Source organism: Fistularia commersonii, chromosome 17 (genome assembly GCF_037954325.1).
Source record: "Fistularia commersonii isolate RoL2024-O1a breed Wild chromosome 17, RoL_Fcom_v1.0, whole genome shotgun sequence".
NCBI lineage: Eukaryota > Metazoa > Chordata > Actinopteri > Syngnathiformes > Fistulariidae > Fistularia > Fistularia commersonii.
The window spans coordinates 14,572,586-14,593,345 of NC_141300.1; the positions used below are offsets into that span (position 1 = coordinate 14,572,586).

Genomic DNA, 20,760 nt, shown 5'->3' on the forward strand with positions numbered 1-20,760 from the left:
TGAAAATACAGCAAAACTGTAAAGCAAACATATTGACATTCTTTACACTATAAGCACAAGTCGACGTAAAGGTCCTTCCGTTAAATCTTTTGTGTCCCTTATGTCACTCTTGCTAGATGTTAAAGTAAATTAATCACATGCACAACTTATTTTGAAAATCATGACGGTGGAATAAAAAAGAACTTTATTTATCATATTTCTCATGAAGACATTGTTTTAACTGCAAAAAATATGATTTTCCCCCCACTGAATACAACACTGACACAATTCACCGATTTGAATATTCAAAATCTCTTGTAAAAAAAAATCCCTATCTTTGTGGACACTGGAAAAATAAAACAAATGAAAACAAAAACAACAGCAAAAAAAGCCCTATAAATGCAAAAAATAACTCAGTTTAGTATTACAACAGTAAAAGTGATGAAATGAATAGCAGTAGTGGTTAAATAAGTGGAAAATACTTACAGGTAGGTAGAAAATGTGCCTATCATAAAATAAAGGCATTTTATATAAAAAAAATATATATATATTGAAAAAAAAATTAAAGTTTCAAAATTAACAGTACGCAGCATGGACATAGCATTGTGATTACTAAATTATGTAGTGGGTTTTCACTGCTGTTCACTGAAGTGGAGACAATTTGACAAGCCTTGGTTAGATCATCATTACTAGAACTGCATCAACAAAGATGAAGCTGTTGAGGTTATCTTTGGGAGTCACGAGGAAGGATAGGATCAGGAATGAGTTGTTTTGCAGAGAAGGTCAGGCCAGGCTGAAGTGGTTTGTTCATGTAAAGAGGAGGGATAGTGAATATATTGGTGGAAGGTTGTTGGGATTGCAACTGCCAGGAAAGTTACAAAATCCTTTACCTGAGGATTATTTTTAATCTGAAAACTCAAAAGGAGTCTATAAAGTGAGACAATGAGGATGGGATTTCCTGGTACTCAGATACACATTAGACACCGTCTTGCATAATGCCTTTGTGTTGAATACATTGCTAATTTGTCCCTGATAGTTTTGTAGGTTTAATAGGTTGGTAATAAGAGTGGAACAGAATATGTTCGAAGTCAGGTAACTCATTGTCGTATTCAGATGAAAACAAAAAATGGTGAAAATGTTTGAAACCAGGGCAATCCCGTATGGCCAGTGACGTTACTTGTTGGAAAGCTATCAAATCCTTCAATTCAAAGCTGTTTGGAATAAACCACTATACGTATTGAAACACAGTCAAATTTCCTCTCCCTCATCAAATGCTTTATTTTCACCGCTGATGTAAAACCCAATCTGACAACACTGCCAGCCGCTATGATGTGTCATGTGCAAAAATGAATCAGTGTAGTAGTGAATCAGAAGAGCCAGCTCCCAGTTTTTTCCTCTCCCTGCTGATTTCTCACAGTGCTCAGTCCCAGCTCTGCTCACGGCAGAATTTTGTTTTGATTGTCCAGCATGGTGGCAAGGCGGATATAGGATCACTCCATCATGTGAAAACAGAGAGGGTGCAGTGCTCAGGCTGAGTTGAACAGGGAAAGGAAAAGACTGCAAGCCGGCTCTCACTTGATGCGCGCCGGCTCTTCTGATCCACCACAAAGTATTAGCTCTCAGAGTTGCATTTTTTGCACATGACACATCACGACAGCCCATCCAGGCTGAGGCATCTGATTTTTTTCTGAACACCAGGCTGAACACTCAGCCTGGTGTTTTTTGTTAATTGGTGCAATAAAAAAAATTGATTTACATATTAAACAAATGCAAGAGTGGTTTTGAAATAGAATACATGCACTCCCACAAGAGGATGCTTAAGAAACTGCCATCCATCATGGATAACCCTGTACACTCGAGTGAGGTCGGAGGCGTTGCTTGACTGAGTCTGCGCACTGAGAGCTTCGGCTCTGACCTCTGATAGGCTGCCATGACCATGTGACACGGAAGCCCATCTAAGTTAGCCCTGTCACTTTTCCAAACGTAAATGTAATGCTTAAACTCCCAGAGCAATTTACAAAACAAATTGTAGGCTTTATATTAGCGCAGTATTTCAAGAATCAATTCCAGAATATAGGTCTGCGAATAATCGATACGCCCATCACTAGGTTGTATCCTTCTGACATATCATCCACATCAACAAAAGGAAGGCGAAAGGTCAGGACAAACGATTTGTCCTTCCCTGACGAAACTAGTGTTTTTACATCCCTCCCCTCACAGATTGAAGAACCTCGCACTAAACTCCAGAAACGGTTCGTAACTCAGCCAGTTAGTTAAGAAATAGTTCGCTAACATTATAAGTAATTAGTCTTCTTAAAAACCGAAAAGTTTTCTTGTTGGAGATACCTTCTTTCAACTATGCCAGTGCGTCCTTTGAAGAGGAACTGTACATCTCATCAAATGAAAAACTTTCGACTTTTAAGATTGTGAATGTAAGTTATCAAACGATGGAGGACTGTCTTGATACTGTGTGGTTTCATGCTAATCGGCAAAATCTGCCTTGTTTGAGATTCGGTCAATTTAAATTTCGTTTCCCAGACTGTAACTGATGTAAATAGCTTAAAGACTGATTGTTCTATCCTGTGCTTATTTTCTTGCAGACATTCTGCAATGAAGTGGGCACCCACTGCTGCAGCGATGCTGGGCAGAACAGCTGTGAGCAGAGCTTTTACCTCCCACCAACTAAGTAAAAATGTCACTTTTTATATGAATGAATTAGCAACCCCAGAGGCCGGATGTCAGCCCAAAGCCTCTCAAGATCATAAACCTCTTACACTAATACTCCCATGGTTGGGTTCACGTCCGCAAGCAATCGCTAAATATTGCGAAATCTACCTCCATCGAGGCTTTGACGTGCTTGTGGTGGAAACTGAGGTAAGGATAGTTTAATAGGAGATTAGAAGGATTAGAAATGATACAACAATAAGCTTACAACACCTGGTATCTCTGTATCAACACAATTTGTTGTTCTTGTCAGACAGTTGTTGTAAAAAATCGCTTTGTGTTGCATGTTTTGAGGTGGACCTCCTGTGATTATGTATCCAGCTTCACAGAAATTGTTCTTATTTACTTTTTCTCCCACTTCAAATTTCTGACTCTGACCCTTTGCCCAAATTAGAGTGACTCTGTATTTACAAAATATGCAAAGGTGCTGGCAGGTTTAGGCTGTGCAAGTTAATTACAACTGTATAAACATCAGGGCTTTAGATTTGCTCGTTACAAAATAGGCAAACCACACTGGAAATCATGTTCGAATACGAACCAACAATGGGCAACTTTTTTAAAGTCGAACTTGAGCCCAGACAGACATTTGTCTTTTGCAAAATGAATAGCTAAATGACAATGGCAACAGCCTATTTTTTTCTAGGATAGGTCATCGGAAGAAGAGGTCATTCAGTCATTTTTCATATCTATGAAAGTGGCTTGGAAAGATGTCACTCGTAGTCTGGATAGGATAATTACAGCATGCCCAAAGACGGATAGGGCTGTCATTCAAACGACAGTATTTTGTTATCACTTTTAAATAAAGACATCTGCTGCTTGAAATTATTCTGACTGAGATACCTCACAAGTTACTCATATTGAACACTTTTTTTAGAGTGATTACCTGTTATTGTAGATGAAATCATGTAAGACTAACGATCAAATGAGAGTTGCTTCAACTTTCTGTTGAAGCTGTTGTTCTTTTTTACTAGGTGAAGCAATTCCTTTGGCCTAAGTGGGGCTTGGCTCATGGAAAGAAGTTGCTGGATTTGCTCCAGAGTGAGCAGTTTGCCTCCCGGCCGTTACTTATCCATGCCTTCTCAATTGGCGGCTACACATATACTCAGCTGCTGGTTCATGTGTCCCAGGACACACAGAAATATCAGGGTCTCCTTGACAGGATAAAAGGACAAGTGTATGATAGCTTGGTCGTAGGCTCATTAGACACAATGGCTACAGGTTAGTCCAGTATTAACAAGATTTAAAATACTGTTTTATTAATATTTCTCAGTCTAAAAAAAGAGTGATTGTGGTTTTCTGTTCTCTCTACCCAGGTGTTGGTAAGACTACATTTCCTCGTTGGGAAACACTGATAAAACGAGTAAGCCTGCTGTACTTCAGCATCTTCAAACGGCAAACTGTGGATTACTTTAACATGAGTATCAAGGCATTCTGGAACAGTCCTGTCATTACTCCTGCACTCTTTTTCTTTTGTGAGAATGATCCGTTGAGTGACCCACGTGCTACGGAAGAGGTGATCGATTTCTTGCAAAAGCGTGGAATAAATATCACAGCAAAGAAGTGGGTAGATTCAAAACATGCAGGTCATCTGAAGAAGCACCCACAAGAATATCTGTCCACACTGGACCTCTTCCTCCAGTCACTTCAAATTTTACCAATGAAGGCTAAGATGTAAAAGTGTTTCGAGTTTGCATCGTTACGATTTTGTAGGACAATTTCATTTTGTTAGACATGTGCAAAAATACATGCATATATTTATCATAAATATGTGAAGAAAATAATATTTTTTTCTTTGTTCCTATGTTGGATGTGGGGTGGTGGCACAGTGCTTAGTTCTTCTACCTCACAGCGAGAAGGTCCCAAATGGCTTTTCTTTTTGTGGAATGTTTAGCATGTTCTCTCCGTGTCTGTGTGGATCTCCTCTGGTTTCCTCCCACAGTCAAAAACATGCAGGATATCTATTAGAATACATGTGAAATGTATGAATAAGAGACTAAATGATTGTTCATCTCTACCCGCTCCACTATATTGGCTCCACTATAGCTGCGACCCAAAGTGAAGGATAAGCATTAGATAATGGATGGATGGAGTATTTTTGATGCCTGAAGAATCATCCACTATTCAACACATATCAGCTATTTGTGCTTCTCTGACATTTAGTTGACATTTTTTCATCTCTAATCTTACTTAGATACTTTAATATTTCTTCCTTTTTCTTTTTTGTTTTTGTTTTACAAAAGTACTTAACTTGGACAAGGATGACAATCAACTGTCGTTTAAAATATTTATAAATTGTGTTTAAAGTACGAAAGCCAAATGTAACTGGAGATGTCTGTTATTTTATGTGAACTGCCTCATATTATCAAGACGATTGTCATCATAACTTGAAAACTTCACACTTGTGTGCCTTGTGCATTTATTAAAAAGATTTTTTGGTGACATTGCCAAGTGTTGTGCATTATTTTGACTTAACAAACCTAGTATTAAACGTATTGTTTTTAAAGCCTCAAGAAAACTATGTTTTAAAGTGGACATTTATTTTGGTCATCTGATTCTAGTTTGTTAAAAAATTGTAGTCTCTGCTGCTACACCTTAAATCAGAAGAGGTGGAAGTAGGGATTATTGTTGTTGCTGCTGAAAAGGAAACATTATTTTTTTCTTTTTTAAAGTAATAACCATTCATAATTTTATTTCATCAGACTTCTAAGTTGTAAATTATAACTGGATAGAAGTCCGAAAATACATGTCCTTTTGAGAAACCCAGATCATGTTTGAGCAGGAAAAATTACTCATTGGCATTGTATTCAACTCTCAAAAACTTTATTTGGCCCCTGGCGATGCAAATACAACAGGTAGTACAAGACGGACAGCAAATAGCACATCTGAAACATGGGGGGGGGGTAGATCTGATTAGATTTGTAATCTGATTAGATCTGTAAGCAAATATTTGCAGTAATAAAGTGCAAAGGTATATTGCAACTGTGAAACATGAGTTTAAGTTTTATGTGTGTGTATGTGTGAGGGATGTATTTCTGAGTTGGAGTCGAGCTGAACAGCCCTGGATACGAAGGCAGCCCTTCTCCTCTTAGTCCTGCAAGCAGGGCGGCGAAGCGGGCGACATAATGGCAGCCACTCAAACACCAAAAACCCAAGTGTCATATTGTTCTATACAGCTTGCGGAGTTCTGAGATGATCGTGAATGATTTTTAAACATACAGTAACAGTGCTCTGCAGACAGTTTCTGTTTTGGAGGCTGGTTGAGTGAAACCAGCAGGTTATGGAGAAGGTGATCATGTTCTTGATGTAGGGGAAGTAAAAGTCTAGAGGATGCTCTTCCTGACGCCAACAAAATTGATCCTCCATCTCCTTAAGAAGAACTTTCTCTGATGACATTTTTTGAGGATTTCCTCAGTGTTCATGGAAAATGTTTGCTTGTTGCCCAGGTACTTGTACTCCTCAACAAGTTTGAGTGGGTCTCCATGAATCATGGTGGTGACAGCTGCACCACCATCTCCTTGGTTTGATTGACAATCAGCTCCAAACAAGAGTTATCAAACCAAATCCACAAACTCGCTCAGGACTGATCTGAGGGGCTGCAACTGGCCCGTCAGCAGAGACAGGAGGACTTTGTCATCTGCATATTTTATCAGGGTGAAGTTGGGTTGAGTGGATCTGCAGTCATGGGTGCATTGAGTTGGTAATCCAGGTGGAAGATGTCTGTGTGTGATGACTAAGATAAATATTTTGCCGTCATCCACACTCGGCTTGTGCGGTAAGCGAATTGAAGCCGGTCCATCAGTGAACTGGTTATGCCAATGGTGTGTTGTTTAACTATCCTTTCCAAGCCTTAATCACAAGTCAAGTTAGAGCCATGGGTCTGGAGTCACAAGGTGCTTTGGTGGTACTCTTCTTGTGGATGGAGATCACTTTGGGGCGTTTCCGCAGCTGATGAACTATTCTGCTGTCTATAAATCTCTGGAACATGATTTGAAATAAATCTCCCAGCTGCTCAGCACAGTGTTTTGCGACACCACCATCAATGTTATGTGGGCCAGGTGAACTAGTCTCTGTGGATCTCCTCCATCATCCTCTGTGTTGAAGGTGATTGCGGGGTCATGTATTCATACATACATACATACATACATACATACATGTGCATCCCAGCATCCAAAGCCTTAAGGAACCGCAGACTACATTTATCCCCGGGGCCCTGCCACTCAGAAACTATTTGACTACCTTGACAACTTCAACCTTAAAAATAGGAAAGCTGGACCACTGACTCATCTTCCTCATTGGGAGGCATATCATCAGGATTTGAAGTATTCCTTACGTCGATCTGCAGCATATTTTGTCGAGGTCTCCAGCGCACCATCCCCACTAGACACAGGGTTGATGGTGCACCGCTTCCCCCACCCAAGCAGATGGATGCTGGACTAAAATCTCCTTGAAGCCCTCTGGAAGTTGTTTGGGGGTTACTCCCTTGCCAGGCGCCTACCATCTTAACCATAGCTACTGTCTGCTGACAACGGCGCTATTGGAACATGACCCACTTGAGGACGGCTCGAGAGGGGAATTAATATAAATGTATGTACTGTATATATGTATGCCTGTGTGTGTGTGTGTGTGTGTGTGTGTGTGTGTGTGTGTGTGTGTGTGTGTGTGTGTGAAAATTCTGATGTTAAAGTGCAGCCTAAAGCCAACCCAACTGTAGGAGGCCGCCACCCAGCCCTCCACCTGGCGGAGGCTCTGCCAAGAAAGTGTGCACAGACTTGAAGAGGCCCGAACTGATAGATGGATGAAGAAACGTGCATGGAGACATGAAGCCAGCACTATATCTAAAACCCCAGCCTATGGATTCACCTGCTCTGACTGTGACAGACACATGTGGATCAAGGATTTGACTCTGGAGCAGTGGTTTTTAACCTGGGTTCGATTGAGCCCCAGGGGTTCTGTGAGTCAGTCTCAGGGGTTTAGCAGAGTTCACGACATCCACCCACGCTACAGGTGATCCCACTACATAGCTCGGACGATCTGTGCCCCAGGGATCAGGGTGCGCTCAGTCGACAACTTGAGACTGTCGTGACGGTACATTGTGTGTTTCTTTCGTAATATTTTAATCCCTTCGTGCAAACCGTGATTGAGCTAAAAAAGAAAGCGGTCGGATGAATATGGATTCACATGTATAACATGATGGGAGTCGGAGTCCTAACTGCATGATTTGCAATGCCAAGTTGAGCAATTGTAGTTGACGGGTTCGGTGAATGTGCATATGAAACTGGTGGGGTTCAGAACCTCCAACAAGGTTAAGAACCACTGCTCTAGAGGTTGCAGAGGTGGCAGAGGCAGGATTGTCATCATCGGTCACAATGGACCACAAAGAGAGTGCGTTTCATTCAACAAAAGACAACGAAATCTAGTTTCATGGATGTGTTGAGGACACAAATAAAATGTGTGCAATACTTGATTTATATGAGTAGTGTATCAATCATGGTCCTTAAAAAAATCTTATCGTTTGTGTTTTAATCTTGTTGTATGAAGAAGCTTGGGCTTTTTGAAATAAATGTCCAGTGAAAACTGTGAACACACTCCTGGCCACTAGGTGGCGCTGTTCTACCAAAATCATTGTCGAAGTTCCTCTTTAAAAAACAGTAGAGGAAGAACGACTTCCGGAAACTTTCTTAAATGGCTGCCCACGTTTCGTAAACATGCGACTGAGAGGCAGTCCTGAAATTGAATTTTATTGCTTTAAAACATGAACATATCCGATTATTGTGTCTCGAATGGGTTATTTTTAAACCAACGTCCAATAGTAAGCAATTGAAACGTATCTGACTTTCTATCTACAGAGGATAGCGGAGGAACATGGCATCGCAAACGCTATTTGTCCGTCGTTTGCCAGCTTCTGCTACAAATGAACGCCTCGAGGAAATATTCTCCGATATTGGTCCTGTAAAGCAGTGCTTCGTGGTTAAAGAGAAAGGTTTGTCGCTTGATGTCATCAATAAGAAGCCTTTTTAATGAAACATACTAATTTGTAATTTCTATGTGATCAAATGTGTTGAGCCCAGGCTGTCATTTCAGCCTTTTACATAAAATGTACGTCTTTATAAGTTTCCAAACATAATAGTCTGCTTTTTATTTGCTCTCCAGGTACGGAAAAATGTCGGGGATTTGGTTATGTGACGTTCTCCATGGTAGAAGATGCACAAACGGCCTTAAAAGAAATACAGGAATACAATGGCCAGAAGCTTTCCTTGTCAGTGGCTAAGAAGAAAATAAAAGACAAAAAGAAGAAAGGTGTGTTAAAAGCGTGTCTGGCTGTTGAATTCTCTTTCCTTCAGCTCCCTCTGAATCCACAATCTTTTCTTTCTGTTAAGCACTCAAAGATGCAGATGTAGCACCACAGGAAAGTGAAGAAAAATGTAAAGGACTCCGGAAAAAGATTCTAAAATCTAAACTCATCATTCGGAATCTCAGCTTTAAGGTACATATGTGGTAATGGGATTCCTCGATTGACCAGTTCACTTATGATCTTTTGCAAAATGTCACTGCTGTGATAGAAGACTAAGTGCTTGATGTTTCTGACTCCGTATGCCTTTTCTCCCCCAGTGTTCAGAGGATGATCTGAAGCAAGTTTTTGCCAAGTTTGGAATTGTTGTTGAGGCAAAAATTCCCCTCAAGCCTGGTAATTTTTTCATTTCATTTTGTTACATGATTAACAATATTAATAGTGATGCCTAAACTGGAATAACAAGAACCCTTTTTTTTCTAATACAGATGGGAAAATGCGAGGGTTCGCTTTTGTCCTGTTCAAAAAAGTGTCTGAAGCAGCCAAAGCGCTTCAAGCCATGAACCTGAAGGAGATAAAAGGTTGCTTACAAATTGCGGAAAAATTTTTCCACCTTAGTTTTGCTTGAGTTTTTTAATGTAACATTCATGTTCAATTGTGAAAGGTCGACAAGTGGCAGTTGACTGGGCTGTGCCAAAGGACAAGTATCTTTCTATGCGACAAATTTCAAATGCAGGTAATCTCCACAATGGCAGATTTGAATCTTAAAGCAATACACAGATGGAGTAATCTGTTAGGTTTTTGATGCTATCACAAGTTTAATTTGTATTTTCAAAGATTGAAATGTATAATTTACTCTATTTCATGTATGTCATAGGAAATGAATCTGAGGAAGTTGCTACGAAACAGACAGAGTCAAAGAGTGACACTGAAGATGATGAAGAAGAACAAAAAGAGGCAGTCTCCAAGAAAAAGTAGTGAACACGCACCAATTTTTTATTTTTTTTATTTTGTAAATATTTGTCTGTCTTTCTAATGTCCCAATTAAGCATTTCTTCTTTCCCCTTTATAAATGATCCACAGCTGGGTAAAGACAGAACAGGCGTCAGACAATTATAATTTATGCCGGTCATTGTGTTTATTCCATAACCGAATGTGTGATGTCTCAAATAGTGCGAGCAGGCAAAGCATTTTGAAATAAATAGTCCAAGCTGATAGGTCAACTAACACCTTCATGTAAGCAGCTGCGTGGCAATCATGTTTTCATGGAATATTGACATTTTTTTCTTTAAACAATTATATATAGGTGGAGTTCTCTTTTCTATGTCAGTGCTATGTAGTTATATGTGAATTGCAGAAAAATAGTGCTCTGCCACATGTTGATTGTTGCAGGTACAGATGATCATAACAATAGTTTAAGTAACGATTTAATGTTTCCGTTTCGAAAAATATGTGATGGTATTTCCATACCTGATGTTCAGCTTTAAAGAATCATTCGATTTTGATACCAGGTTTATGTTTTTGGTCAAGCAAGATGTTTCAGTCGCAATTCCTTCACCCTGGTATAAATATATATTTTTGAATACACATCTTTTTAAACTGCATTTGGTTGCCAAATACTTAAACAGTAGTACACGCAGCCAAGAAATACCTTTTTAACATCTGCCCAGATCAACTAGTTGATATACGGATTTTTGCTTTGTTTCAAATCAATCACAGGGTCAACACAAAAGCAATTGTGCAGGAAGTTGAAGAATCCCAGTCAGAAGAGGGAGATGATGATGATGATGATGGTGACAGTGAGGAGGATGATAGCGATGATGATGACGATGAGGAGCAGCAGGAGGAGGAGAAGGAAGATGATGATGATGAGGAGGATGACGATGATGAGGAGGATGAGGATGATGATAAATTGGGTATGAATTCCTGTTTTCTTTAATTTTATGCAAATATGTAATTTTTAAAACAAAATTTGTTTTTCATGCCAGTTCCAACAAAAATGTCAAAGAAGCCCCTGTCTTCAGATGTAAAAGATGGTAGAACCATTTTCATCAGGTTGGTGCTTTTTTCCCCGATTAATTTTTTTTCCCCCTTTTCTTCATGTTGTTCCTCTGTCATCAAGCAGTCGGTCATTCATTATCTTATTTTATTTTTGGATGCGTTCACTGCAGGAACCTGTCCTTTGACAGCGAGGAAGAAGACGTTGAGAAAGTTCTTCTTCAATTCGGAGAACCCAACTACATAAAGATTGTTCTCCATCCAGAAACAGGACATTCAAAAGGTCCGTCAGTGGTGCTGTAAGCTCCTTTTTTAATACCTGGAGATGATTCATTGAACTTTTTTCATATATCGCCAGGCTGTGCATTTGCTCAGTTTAAAACCAAAGAGGTAGCTGATAGATGCATAGCCGCAGCATCGGATGAAGCAGAGGTAACATGAAAATTCATATGCATAAATACCTACTGGTTTATTTGGGAGTCCTTTCCTGTTGTAATCTTGTTAGGTTAGAAAATAAAGTTTGGGTGGCTTTAGTGTAACTTGGCTCTCACCGATACAGAATAGAGGAATCCGTCTTGATGGTAGGAAGCTGTTGATCGTGGCGGCAGTAAGCCGAGAAGATGCCGTGAAGCTGAAAAGCAATAAAACTAAAGTGGAAACTGGAACCAGGAACCTGTACCTGGCTAGAGAAGGCTGTGAGTAAACTGAATTTACTGTCTTTTCTCCTGCATGGTCAGCATCCATGTTTCACATTATGCTTGATCAGACCTCCTGCACATACGTTTATTTTCCCCGTGGAATGCTATAAGCACAATGACACCTGTTGTAAATACAAGCATATTCAGGAGTAGTTGCATACTTTTATATTCAATCTCATGGAAATGATTGATTCTAATTTCTAGTCCAGCAAGAGTTCACCTTCTGGGTTTATTTTTTACTGCTAATCTAGAAAATGTTTTGACACTGTAACTAGCTCAACCTTGTTCAGAAAGCTACTTTTGTTTTGACCAGAAAACAATACTGCAAGTAGAAGTCTGTCTTGAAAAATGTGTGAATTTCTGTTTTTCACCTTTGATATCACATCTTTAATCATTCATATTTTTTGAGTGTATATGAATACTGTGACTGTCCAGCAATGTAATAATGGTGGAAAATCAAAAAGTTTAACACTACTTAAGGCCTTTGTCTATCCCAATACCTAATGTTATTGTATCACCCCCAATTTTTTTTTTTTTTTATGTACATATAAATAATGTTTGGCTGGGTGTCACTTAAAAGTAGGAGAGCAGACTTCATTCTGCCATTTTTGGGGAATTTTTCTCCAACTCTGTTCATTTTAATAATTGTATCATCTTTCTTTTGCTCAGTGATCCGTGCAGGTACCAAGGCTGCAGAAGGCGTTCCTGAAGCTGACATGATCAAGAGGGCCCGAGTGAGTTCTTTGTTTAGGAACAATCACAGTTTATTTCGCATTTAAAACTAATGTCTGCTGTGTTGATCGTAAATTTTCGTTTGTTTCTCTTCCCCGCAGTTTGAAGAAATAAAAAGGACAAAACTTCGGGACCTTAATGTTTTTGTTAGCAAGACCCGCCTGTGTGTCCACAACCTGCCAAAATCGGTCGACGCTAAAAAGCTCAAAGCACTTTGCTTTCAAGCTGTTAAAGGAACCAAGGGAGTCCATGTCACAGAGGTGGGAAATGACCCGGCATGACTACATATTCAGTTTTGTTCCAGCTTAGTGATTTTATGCCCAGAAGAGGGTAGTGTTGTCACTCTTTCATGTCTGTTTCCATCTCAGTGTAGGGTAATGTATGACAAGAAGCCAGAGAAGGGGCAGGTGAAGGGACAGTCTTTGGGTTATGGCTTTGTCCAGTTTAAGGAGCACGAACATGCTCTAACTACTCTTCGTCATCTCAACAACAACCCTGACATCTTCGGTTCACACAAGGTATGCTCTTTGGTGTGGTGTTTGGAGGATGAAATGATGTCATGACCTTCATTTCATTTTTTCAGCTTTTGAAAGTCGAAGCGATGCTTTTGTTTTTTTTAATTTTCCATTTTTGCAATCTCTGTCTTTGTCTGATCCTTCTCTACACCTCCAGAGACCTATTGTTGAATTTTCTTTGGAGGATTCACGGAAACTCAAAATCAAAGAATTGAGACATCAAAAAAGCAAGGCATGTTTTCATCAATTATTTTACAACTTACACGTATTTAGTTTTGTACATTGTTAAGTTATTAATAGAAAGCATTGTTGTGTGCTTTTTTTTTAGGAGTTACTTCGTAAAAAAGCTCTCAAAGCGGGAGTGAAACCTCAGTCCCAGACAGGTGAACAGGGAAAAGGATTTAAACGTCTGTCCTTCTCAGGGCAGAATAAGCCCGTGAAAGGTAGTAAATTTGCCCTCTTTTCCTTGTGGTTACATTTTTTTTTTGCATTCAATTGCAAAAGTGTACCTGCTGTCATTATTTGGGTGTAATCTTTTTCTTTCTGATAATCTCCCATCAACTTGTGTCCTTCAGCCCATCATCTAGATCAGAAGCGTAACAGATATTCAGGATTCAAGACGAATCCGGAGGTGGAGCATGTCAATTTGGAGAATGGAAAGAAGCGAAAGAAAGTTTTGGCTTTCCCCTCCCACCGAGGTCCCAAGATTAGGTATCGTTGCATGTGGTTTTTCAAGTCCTGGCTCTATAATGTGCTGCATGCCATTGAAACTATTCATCTCTTTTGTGATTGTCAGAAAATTTGTATGACTTAATTCCATGCATTATTCTTACATTTTCTTTTGGATTCTAGGTTATGACTTGTTCTGGTTTTTTTTTTTTTGTTTGTTTTACCTATTTGTATCATAGCTTGCTTGCTCAACAGCTGCGTGATCCTAGGGGTTCTTTAATAGATGTAGGTAAATTGTGTGACCCATCTTTGGCTCATTTAGTTACATATTGGGAACGTTTTGTTGTTTCAGAATGCGAGACAAAGGAAAACAACAGGTCCAACCACCCAAGAAGGCAAGGCCTGGATCCCGAAGGAAAGAAGATCGTAGACAACACATGGAGAAGTTAATGCAGCCCAAAAAACAGGTTTATTTTTTACATCCTCACAAATCCCTTTTTTTTTTCATTGTAGGAGCTGCAGGCATCAAGCATACATTGGTTAGTTTTAGTTTTAAGTAAACGAGTCGCAGCTGTTTACATACAGCTCTGGAAAAAATCAAGAGACCACTGCAAATTTTTCAGAAATCGACATCTCTGCATATATGACAGTCATTCGATTCCAGTGTCTCTTGAATTCTGACACAAGCACATCTGTTTTTAACTGATAAGGTACAGATAAGGCGATAACCTGTACTAAATCTTATTCAAAAAAGAAATGTGTAAAGACCATCACTTTGGTCATCGCTATCCTCTTGCAATAGACCGACGGGATGGCACAAACAGTGTCGGTCATTTAAAGTAACTGGAAAAAAAAACTTTCTTTCAGTCCTGGCTTTACTAGCAGAGGGATACGGTTAGCGCGGGGTTGCGTCCATCCTTAAAATTTAACATGGCAGTTCATAAGGACAAGCATACATTGAGAATAGCAGCGCTACAGTCTGGCCGAGGCTGAAAACGACTCCACAGACAAGAATAACCGTCACCTCAATAGAATGGCACTGTAGGATGACAACCAGTGACCGGCAAAAAGGATGGTGAAACGGCGTTTGAAACAGGCTACTGGGGACAGAGCTCAAGCCCTTCGTCGATAAGATGCAATGAAGAACCAGGGTGAAGTTTGCAAACTGTCATGGGGATTGAACGTCCAGTGAACTTTATTTCCAGCTATGTCCAACACTGGGTTGTTAAATGGTTAGACGCAGATATGGAGAGGCCTACAAGGCTCAATATCTTGTACCCACTGTGAAATTTGGCGGAGGGTCAGAGATGATTTGGGGATATTTCGGCAAGGCTGGCGTCGGGCAGATTTGTCTTCTGCTCTGACAATCCTCCCCAACTCGTAGGACTGGATTTCCTAGCAGTAGACTTCCTAAATTAAAACATTAGTTATGTGTTGTTTAAATGAGTTTGCCTTTTTTTTGGATTATTTGAAGTCTGAAGACACAAGACTTTTTTTTTACTGTTTTTGACCGTTTTTCAATGTCTGCAAAAAAGCACCAAATGATGTTAATTATAGTTGGAAATGGTGAGTTATGTTGTCAGCACATCATAGAATAAAATAAAGATGGTAGTTTTACTCTAAACACATATGAACAATTTTAATGTGTGTCCACAGGCTTTATTTATGCTAAATTGCCTCATTAAATTTGCATTAAATCCAATTATGATTTACAGCAATGGGATTGCACATGCAATTGTATTATTTTGGCGCCAGTGAGTAAAAATGCTGTAGGAAAAACTAAACTGGCTAAAGTCACTTAATACAACCAAAAAAAAAACAATGAATAATCACTCAGTTGCTTTGAGTTTATCTGTAACCATTCTGGTTTGAGTTTTGTCTCTAGAGTCGTGTGATTTCACTTTTGATTGCACCCAGTGCGACTTGATGTGTTGCCATCTAATAACACAACTCAAATATCGTGCTATTTCCTTCTCTTTCATGTGGTCAGTTGGAGTCTCTAGAGTGATTTCTTAAAGTTTCTGTTATATTGTTGTATTTCAGAAAGTTCACGGTGCAAAGAAGATTTCCCGGAGGCGGGACGGGGACCATTTTGAAAGCCTCGTGGAGCAGTACAAGAAGAAATTAATGGGAAGTGGTGATAAAAACACCACCATCAGAAGAAACAAATGGTTTCTGAGTTAACTCTGTCATGGTATGCGTGAATTTTTTTTTTTTTTTTGGTGTTTTAAGTTACACAAGCAGACATTTCACTTGTATAATAGAATACAAATTGATATCATCTATGAGGCTATTAGATTTGTCTCAAATTGTACGATATAGGTTATGTATCGGTCGTGTCGCAAGGCTTGTGTGTCTGTTTTTGTTGTACTCCGACATTGATGTTTCCTCATTGAATTGTTTTAATGGTTACATTGTGATTTGGCCGTTTTTCGTTCCTTCATAGAATTTTTTTTCTTACACATCTTCTGTTGTTTTTTTTTTTTTTTTTTTTTTTTTTTTTTTTTTAAACGTATAATAAAACCCCCAAATTTTCATTGCAATACCTGACATTTTATTTTGGAATCCAGATCACTCACAGGATTTACAGCTTTTTCACTTTGTAATCTTTGACAGTTCATTTCTTTCAATTCTGGTCTTGAATAGGAGTGAGAAATTGAATCATTCATTCAGTATGCAACTCACATTACAAAAACATTGTAGTTAATTACTGACTTTCAATACAAAAAATAGTTTGCTGTACAAAATAATACAAAATGTCATATTAATTTAAATACACATTCTAAAGAGCTGGTGATATTGCACTCAAATAAATGTTGCCCTTTAGCCTTAATGTCCTGCTAAATCTCCTACAAACACAGCTGGTATCCTTGGCAAGGTTCAAACTAGTTTTCAAGGGTTTCCAGGAATGACATCACTGTTCTTAGTGACTCCTCCTCTTGGTTTTGCTTGCACAGCTGGTTCGGTACCTCCATTGAAATAATGTGCAGATCTTTTTTTTTTTTCCCCTTAGTGCAGATTGTTAAATTGATTGTGGTGTCATTATGCAAATATATATTTCTGCACAAATATGAATGCAAAGCATATGTCACTGTAGTGTTACTAGCAGGAAACTAAATATTTGCTTCGAACATTTTAAAAAAGACAGTTTGCTTCAAAATACATATTACCTAAATACAGTGTATAAATAAATATATAAATATGTGCATGTTCAAGAATGAAGTACAACATTGCCAGAGTAGAACGCTGTCATCTGACTAATCCTTCAAAGTTAGCCAGTAACTCAAATTCATACAAGCTGCCAGTCCTTTCAGCAAGTCTCGAGGTGATCAAGTTTCTTCAGCAGCTGATTGAGGAACTCCTTTACTCTCATTAGAGCTTCAAAACCCACGGTATGAATGTACTCTTTTTGGCTCTGCAATGTTTGCAGGGGACCTGGTACCGGGGGTTTAGGTCTCTGCTCGCTGCAGTGCCCCTGCCTCCATTGAACTAGATAACCTGTCAGGGAAGAGATGTCGAACTTGACCTGAGAGACCCCGTTAAGAGTGTCCGATATGAGGCTGTTGTAACCCTCCAAGACCATCACGATAGAGGAAAGCCCATCCAAATCGTCAGCAGGTGCACTAAGTGTCAGGCCAGCAGGTATCTGCAGAGACAAAAACGAGTGATGTAAACTACATTGTCCAAAAGAGATGTACAATGTCAACATAAACCATGTGAGGCGTTTTTACCTGGAAGTCTTTATTCAATCTGACCACCAGTTGTTCAGCCATCCATTTGACTTTGGACTTCATCTTCACCACCTCCACTGATAGAGGAGCAGCTGTGCTTACACTCAGAACTTGGAGTAGGGAAAGCAGGATGGCCAGGGTGCTGTAGTCCATATTTGCTGTATTTCCTCAGATGTACAAAGTTTATTACTGCACTGGTATATCTTGGAGAAGGATAAAAGTGAAAATAGTCAGAGATTGTGCAAGCCATTTTGCCCCTTGTAGAAATCCATTTCCTTTTTGACTGCAGCCTCGTCTAACAGATATCCTGCATGAGCTCAGTTCTATGTTTCATCTATTTATAGATGCTTCTGGTAATTTACACAATATGTTGATGCCTGTAAATATTTGTGATGGAGACACCTGTGAGTTTCCGGATGTGTAATAGGTACAAAGATCACTGAGTGATGAAATGTTTTATACCATCCTGTTGATATGCTGTACGCTACCGACGGGATAACAACACACTAAGCTCAGTAAATTTCAAGTTTGACATCATTAACACAAGAAGTGCTCGTTAAAATAAACAACAACAACAACAACAACAACAAACAAAATCACCTCACTTGCCATAAGCATCTGTCAGATAAAATCAAATATTCAAGCATCCCGGGAAGCTGATAAATTAAAACTTGAGCTTAAAGCATGGCCAAAACTCTTGAAGAGCTGCTCTGAAGATCTTTCATCAGTTAAACAAAAAGAGTTACAACAAGACTAGAGTTAAGAAGCTGCTGGGTAAACTGGACAGTGCGATGGAGAAGAAAGTTGACCTTACCTTGGCTGGTGTCTGTGTATATGCCTGTAAGGCTCCATCAGGATATCTTATAGTAGAGAGGACTGTTGACTCATCTCTTACTCACCTCTCACTCCGACCCCCCATTCCCCATAACCACCCCCTCACTTACCTCTCCCCGTCTCACACCCCTGGTGGTAATGCAAGAGATGCGAGATAAGTCGAATATGCAAAAGATTTTTGGTAACCGGCTCGACAAATTTGAGTCACCTCAAAAAATGTACTCGTATTGTTTTTTGCAACTTACTTGATCAGTTTTACAACGTGTTTGTATCAGCATTTTATTTGAGAAAAGTTACATAACCTTATTTCAATAGATTCTGCCGCCATAGCTGCACACTTTCTTTTTAAAGTTAGATAATACTGACTTTTTCGTTAATTTACAGATAGCTTCAGGACCGATGGTTCAAATTCTTTGACTGCACGTAAAACTTGTGACGTTTGACTGATCAAATATTCAGGAAGCCATATATGTCGTATCCTGTCCTGACACCCATTTTTCTCCCTTACAAACATTGCCTAATACTGCCAGGTCATCACTGTTTACTCAGGATGTACTTTAACACAGTGTCTTGCGTGCTGAATGGCAGGGGATTAATCCTGGATTGTTAAAAATATGGCAGATTGACATGGGTGGAGGCACATAACACCTGAGCAGCAGTAGTTTTTCCCAACATCTATCTAAAAATTAACAGACTAAGTATGTTTTTGAAGATGATAATTATCATTGCTTCCCACATTTAAATGAAGGAATGCAAATCCAAAACTTTCAATCACAAACAGGAACATCTATCTACATTTTGTGTGTAAATATAAATTTTTAATGTGGAAAGTATTCTGAAATTAAAGGGGTTTACTCATTTAAATGTTTAGAAATTATCATATATTTTCCTTTTCAGAATTTTTCCTAGATAATTTTGGGATATTTCCCGCCTATTTATAAATGTGATTTCTCAAGATTTTATAATCAGTCAGATGACTGCTCTAATGATAAAGGATTTATTAAATCTGCAAAAATAATGAATGAAATAATGGTTACAGATAAAATATGGGAGATAATTAGAAACCAATTACTGAAATTACTCGTCCTTAAAATATGTTGGTCATCATTAATTGTGACTACATTCAATACTTACATGAAACATCACACACTTGTGTAAGGGGGAAAAGTTATCAATTCAAGATTAGCTGTCTATTTTTGAATTTATTTTGCAAATTTTGATGTAGTTGTAGCCAAGATGGAACCCAGAAAAATGCCTCTCGAAAGAAGAAAATAAAAAACACGAGGTAAAATTTCTGGAAATTAGTTCCTGTGTTTAACATTATGCTTGTAGTAACTATCCTTTCATCAATACAGCTGAACAATTATAGATTTTCAGTATGTAAACACAGAGGAATCACACTATCACAACAGGTTTGCAAACAAATTTCGCTTTTATTCAAACATGGTATGACATACGATGACACCCGGCGCTTTGGTCTCCGCTCTATTCTTCATTGTTTGTCTTTCCTGTTTGTCTACTGCACTATATAACATGAACTTTTAATATTATTTGAGATATTATTTGAAATATTTGAGGCCCCTTCCATTCTTGTGTAGCTAGGAGATCGTCTACTCTCCACACCTGATGGGTATTAAATCAGTGGAAGTGTAATTTTGTGTGCAAGCAGAGTGAGGCGCACCTTGGCGATAATAGTGGATTTTAAAGTGTGTCCAGAAAACTTTTTACAAGTACCTCTTTGAGAGAAAAGACTCGAACTGATGTTTGTTGAAATATAGGTTTGTAAAATTCTACTTTTAATCTGTCTTAGTTTGTGGTAAGACTGTGTTTGAGGAATATTTTTATTCCACCTTTCTTAATTTGTAACCCCCACATGTAGAACATTGCATTTTTCTATACTATTCTTCACCTTTGACAGCCGCCATGATCGTTTCCAGATCCAACCAGCACAGCCCATCATTGCACAGCAAAACAACAGAACCTGAGATGGACATCATCCAGTACCAGGGACCTGGTAAATAGTTCTTCCAAAAGCTGAGGTAAATACTTCTTTCTGGTCTCTTTTTCCTCTTTCACTTAAGACTAATACTGAGCATTACAATGGGAAAAGACAACATTTCCAGCCTTATGCTCATTTAAAAACAACCGTGCAATAGAGTTGTTTGGTACAATTTTGTAATTTTATAAAATATGTTAAAGTGAGCTGAAGCGCAATGAGGGACTACCAGTCTGTGGCAAAATAAATGATATATGGGTCACTGTTGGCACTCTGGCTTTGCTGTCTACTCAGCCTCATCTCATTCTCATCTTTGGTTTTCACGATTCATATTTTTATCACAAAGATTGGCTATTCTTGGAAGCAGATGTCTCATGTTTTTATAAGGAGGGTTGGAGGTCTTCGCTGGTTGGAAAAGAGTCCAGGGAGGCCTTTGTGCTGAGGGACGCCTGCATCCACGGGGGGCCATGGGGGCGGGGGGTGGACTATTATGGTTATTTCTCTTTTCTTTCAATGCAATTTACTGTAAATCCTGCATATTATCAAGTGTCCACACATGCCACTGCACGCTCATGACACACACACACACACATGC

At 39.0% G+C, this 20,760-nt stretch overlaps 3 protein-coding genes across 5 annotated transcripts; 2 read left to right on the forward strand and 1 right to left on the reverse strand.

The window, feature by feature from the left end:
• Positions 1-1,939: 1,939 nt before the first annotated feature.
• On the forward strand, positions 1,940-5,139 carry LOC147225310 (transmembrane protein 53). Of its 3 annotated transcripts, XM_086163177.1 has the most exons (5): positions 2,152-2,231; positions 2,345-2,411; positions 2,580-2,853; positions 3,675-3,921; positions 4,017-5,139. In XM_086163177.1, the coding sequence occupies exons 3-5, from the start codon at positions 2,590-2,592 to the stop codon at positions 4,376-4,378; spliced, it is 873 nt and encodes a 290-aa protein (XP_086019303.1). In that variant the 5' UTR covers positions 2,152-2,231; positions 2,345-2,411; positions 2,580-2,589; the 3' UTR covers positions 4,379-5,139. The 3 variants fall into 3 exon arrangements, with proteins under 3 accessions (XP_086019301.1, XP_086019302.1, XP_086019303.1); XM_086163175.1 differs by lacking the exon at positions 2,345-2,411 and having other exon boundaries at positions 1,940-2,231; XM_086163176.1 differs by having other exon boundaries at positions 2,089-2,411.
• A 3,224-nt stretch (positions 5,140-8,363) lies between these two features.
• rbm28 (RNA binding motif protein 28) lies at positions 8,364-16,141 on the forward strand. Its single transcript, XM_086163877.1, has 20 exons — positions 8,364-8,683; positions 8,854-9,000; positions 9,081-9,187; positions 9,313-9,388; positions 9,481-9,573; positions 9,657-9,728; positions 9,870-9,966; positions 10,712-10,908; positions 10,981-11,047; positions 11,164-11,273; positions 11,349-11,422; positions 11,550-11,685; positions 12,358-12,422; positions 12,522-12,680; positions 12,789-12,938; positions 13,093-13,167; positions 13,264-13,378; positions 13,511-13,646; positions 13,957-14,071; positions 15,648-16,141. Exons 1-20 carry the CDS (start codon positions 8,566-8,568, stop codon positions 15,786-15,788), a joined length of 2,250 nt encoding a protein of 749 aa, XP_086020003.1. The 5' UTR covers positions 8,364-8,565; the 3' UTR covers positions 15,789-16,141.
• A 773-nt stretch (positions 16,142-16,914) lies between these two features.
• Positions 16,915-18,187, reverse strand: lepa (leptin a). The gene is made up of 3 exons (XM_086163878.1): positions 18,150-18,187; positions 17,336-17,538; positions 16,915-17,250 (listed from the first exon to the last, which is right to left on the reverse strand). The coding sequence occupies exons 2-3, from the start codon at positions 17,486-17,488 to the stop codon at positions 16,915-16,917; spliced, it is 489 nt and encodes a 162-aa protein (XP_086020004.1). The 5' UTR covers positions 17,489-17,538; positions 18,150-18,187.
• Between the last annotated feature and the right edge of the window lie 2,573 nt (positions 18,188-20,760).

Bases quoted from the DNA above. Each gene is read 5' to 3' on its own strand.
- lepa (XM_086163878.1), bottom strand. From the start codon at position 17,488: ATGGACTACAGCACCCTGGCCATCCTGCTTTCCCTACTCCAAGTTCTG. The intron at 17,251-17,335 runs GTAAAAACGCCT...TTGTCTCTGCAG, and splicing joins GATTGAATAAAGACTTCCAG to ATACCTGCTGGCCTGACACT.
- rbm28 (XM_086163877.1), top strand. From the start codon at position 8,566: ATGGCATCGCAAACGCTATTTGTCCGTCGTTTGCCAGCTTCTGCTACA. The intron at 9,967-10,711 runs GTAGTGAACACG...AATCAATCACAG, and splicing joins GAGGCAGTCTCCAAGAAAAA to GGTCAACACAAAAGCAATTG. The intron at 11,423-11,549 runs GTAACATGAAAA...TCACCGATACAG, and splicing joins CAGCATCGGATGAAGCAGAG to AATAGAGGAATCCGTCTTGA.
- LOC147225310 (XM_086163175.1), top strand. From the start codon at position 1,972: ATGCTTAAACTCCCAGAGCAATTTACAAAACAAATTGTAGGCTTTATA. The intron at 2,232-2,579 runs GTTCGTAACTCA...ATTTTCTTGCAG, and splicing joins CGCACTAAACTCCAGAAACG to ACATTCTGCAATGAAGTGGG. The intron at 3,922-4,016 runs GTTAGTCCAGTA...CTCTCTACCCAG, and splicing joins ATTAGACACAATGGCTACAG to GTGTTGGTAAGACTACATTT.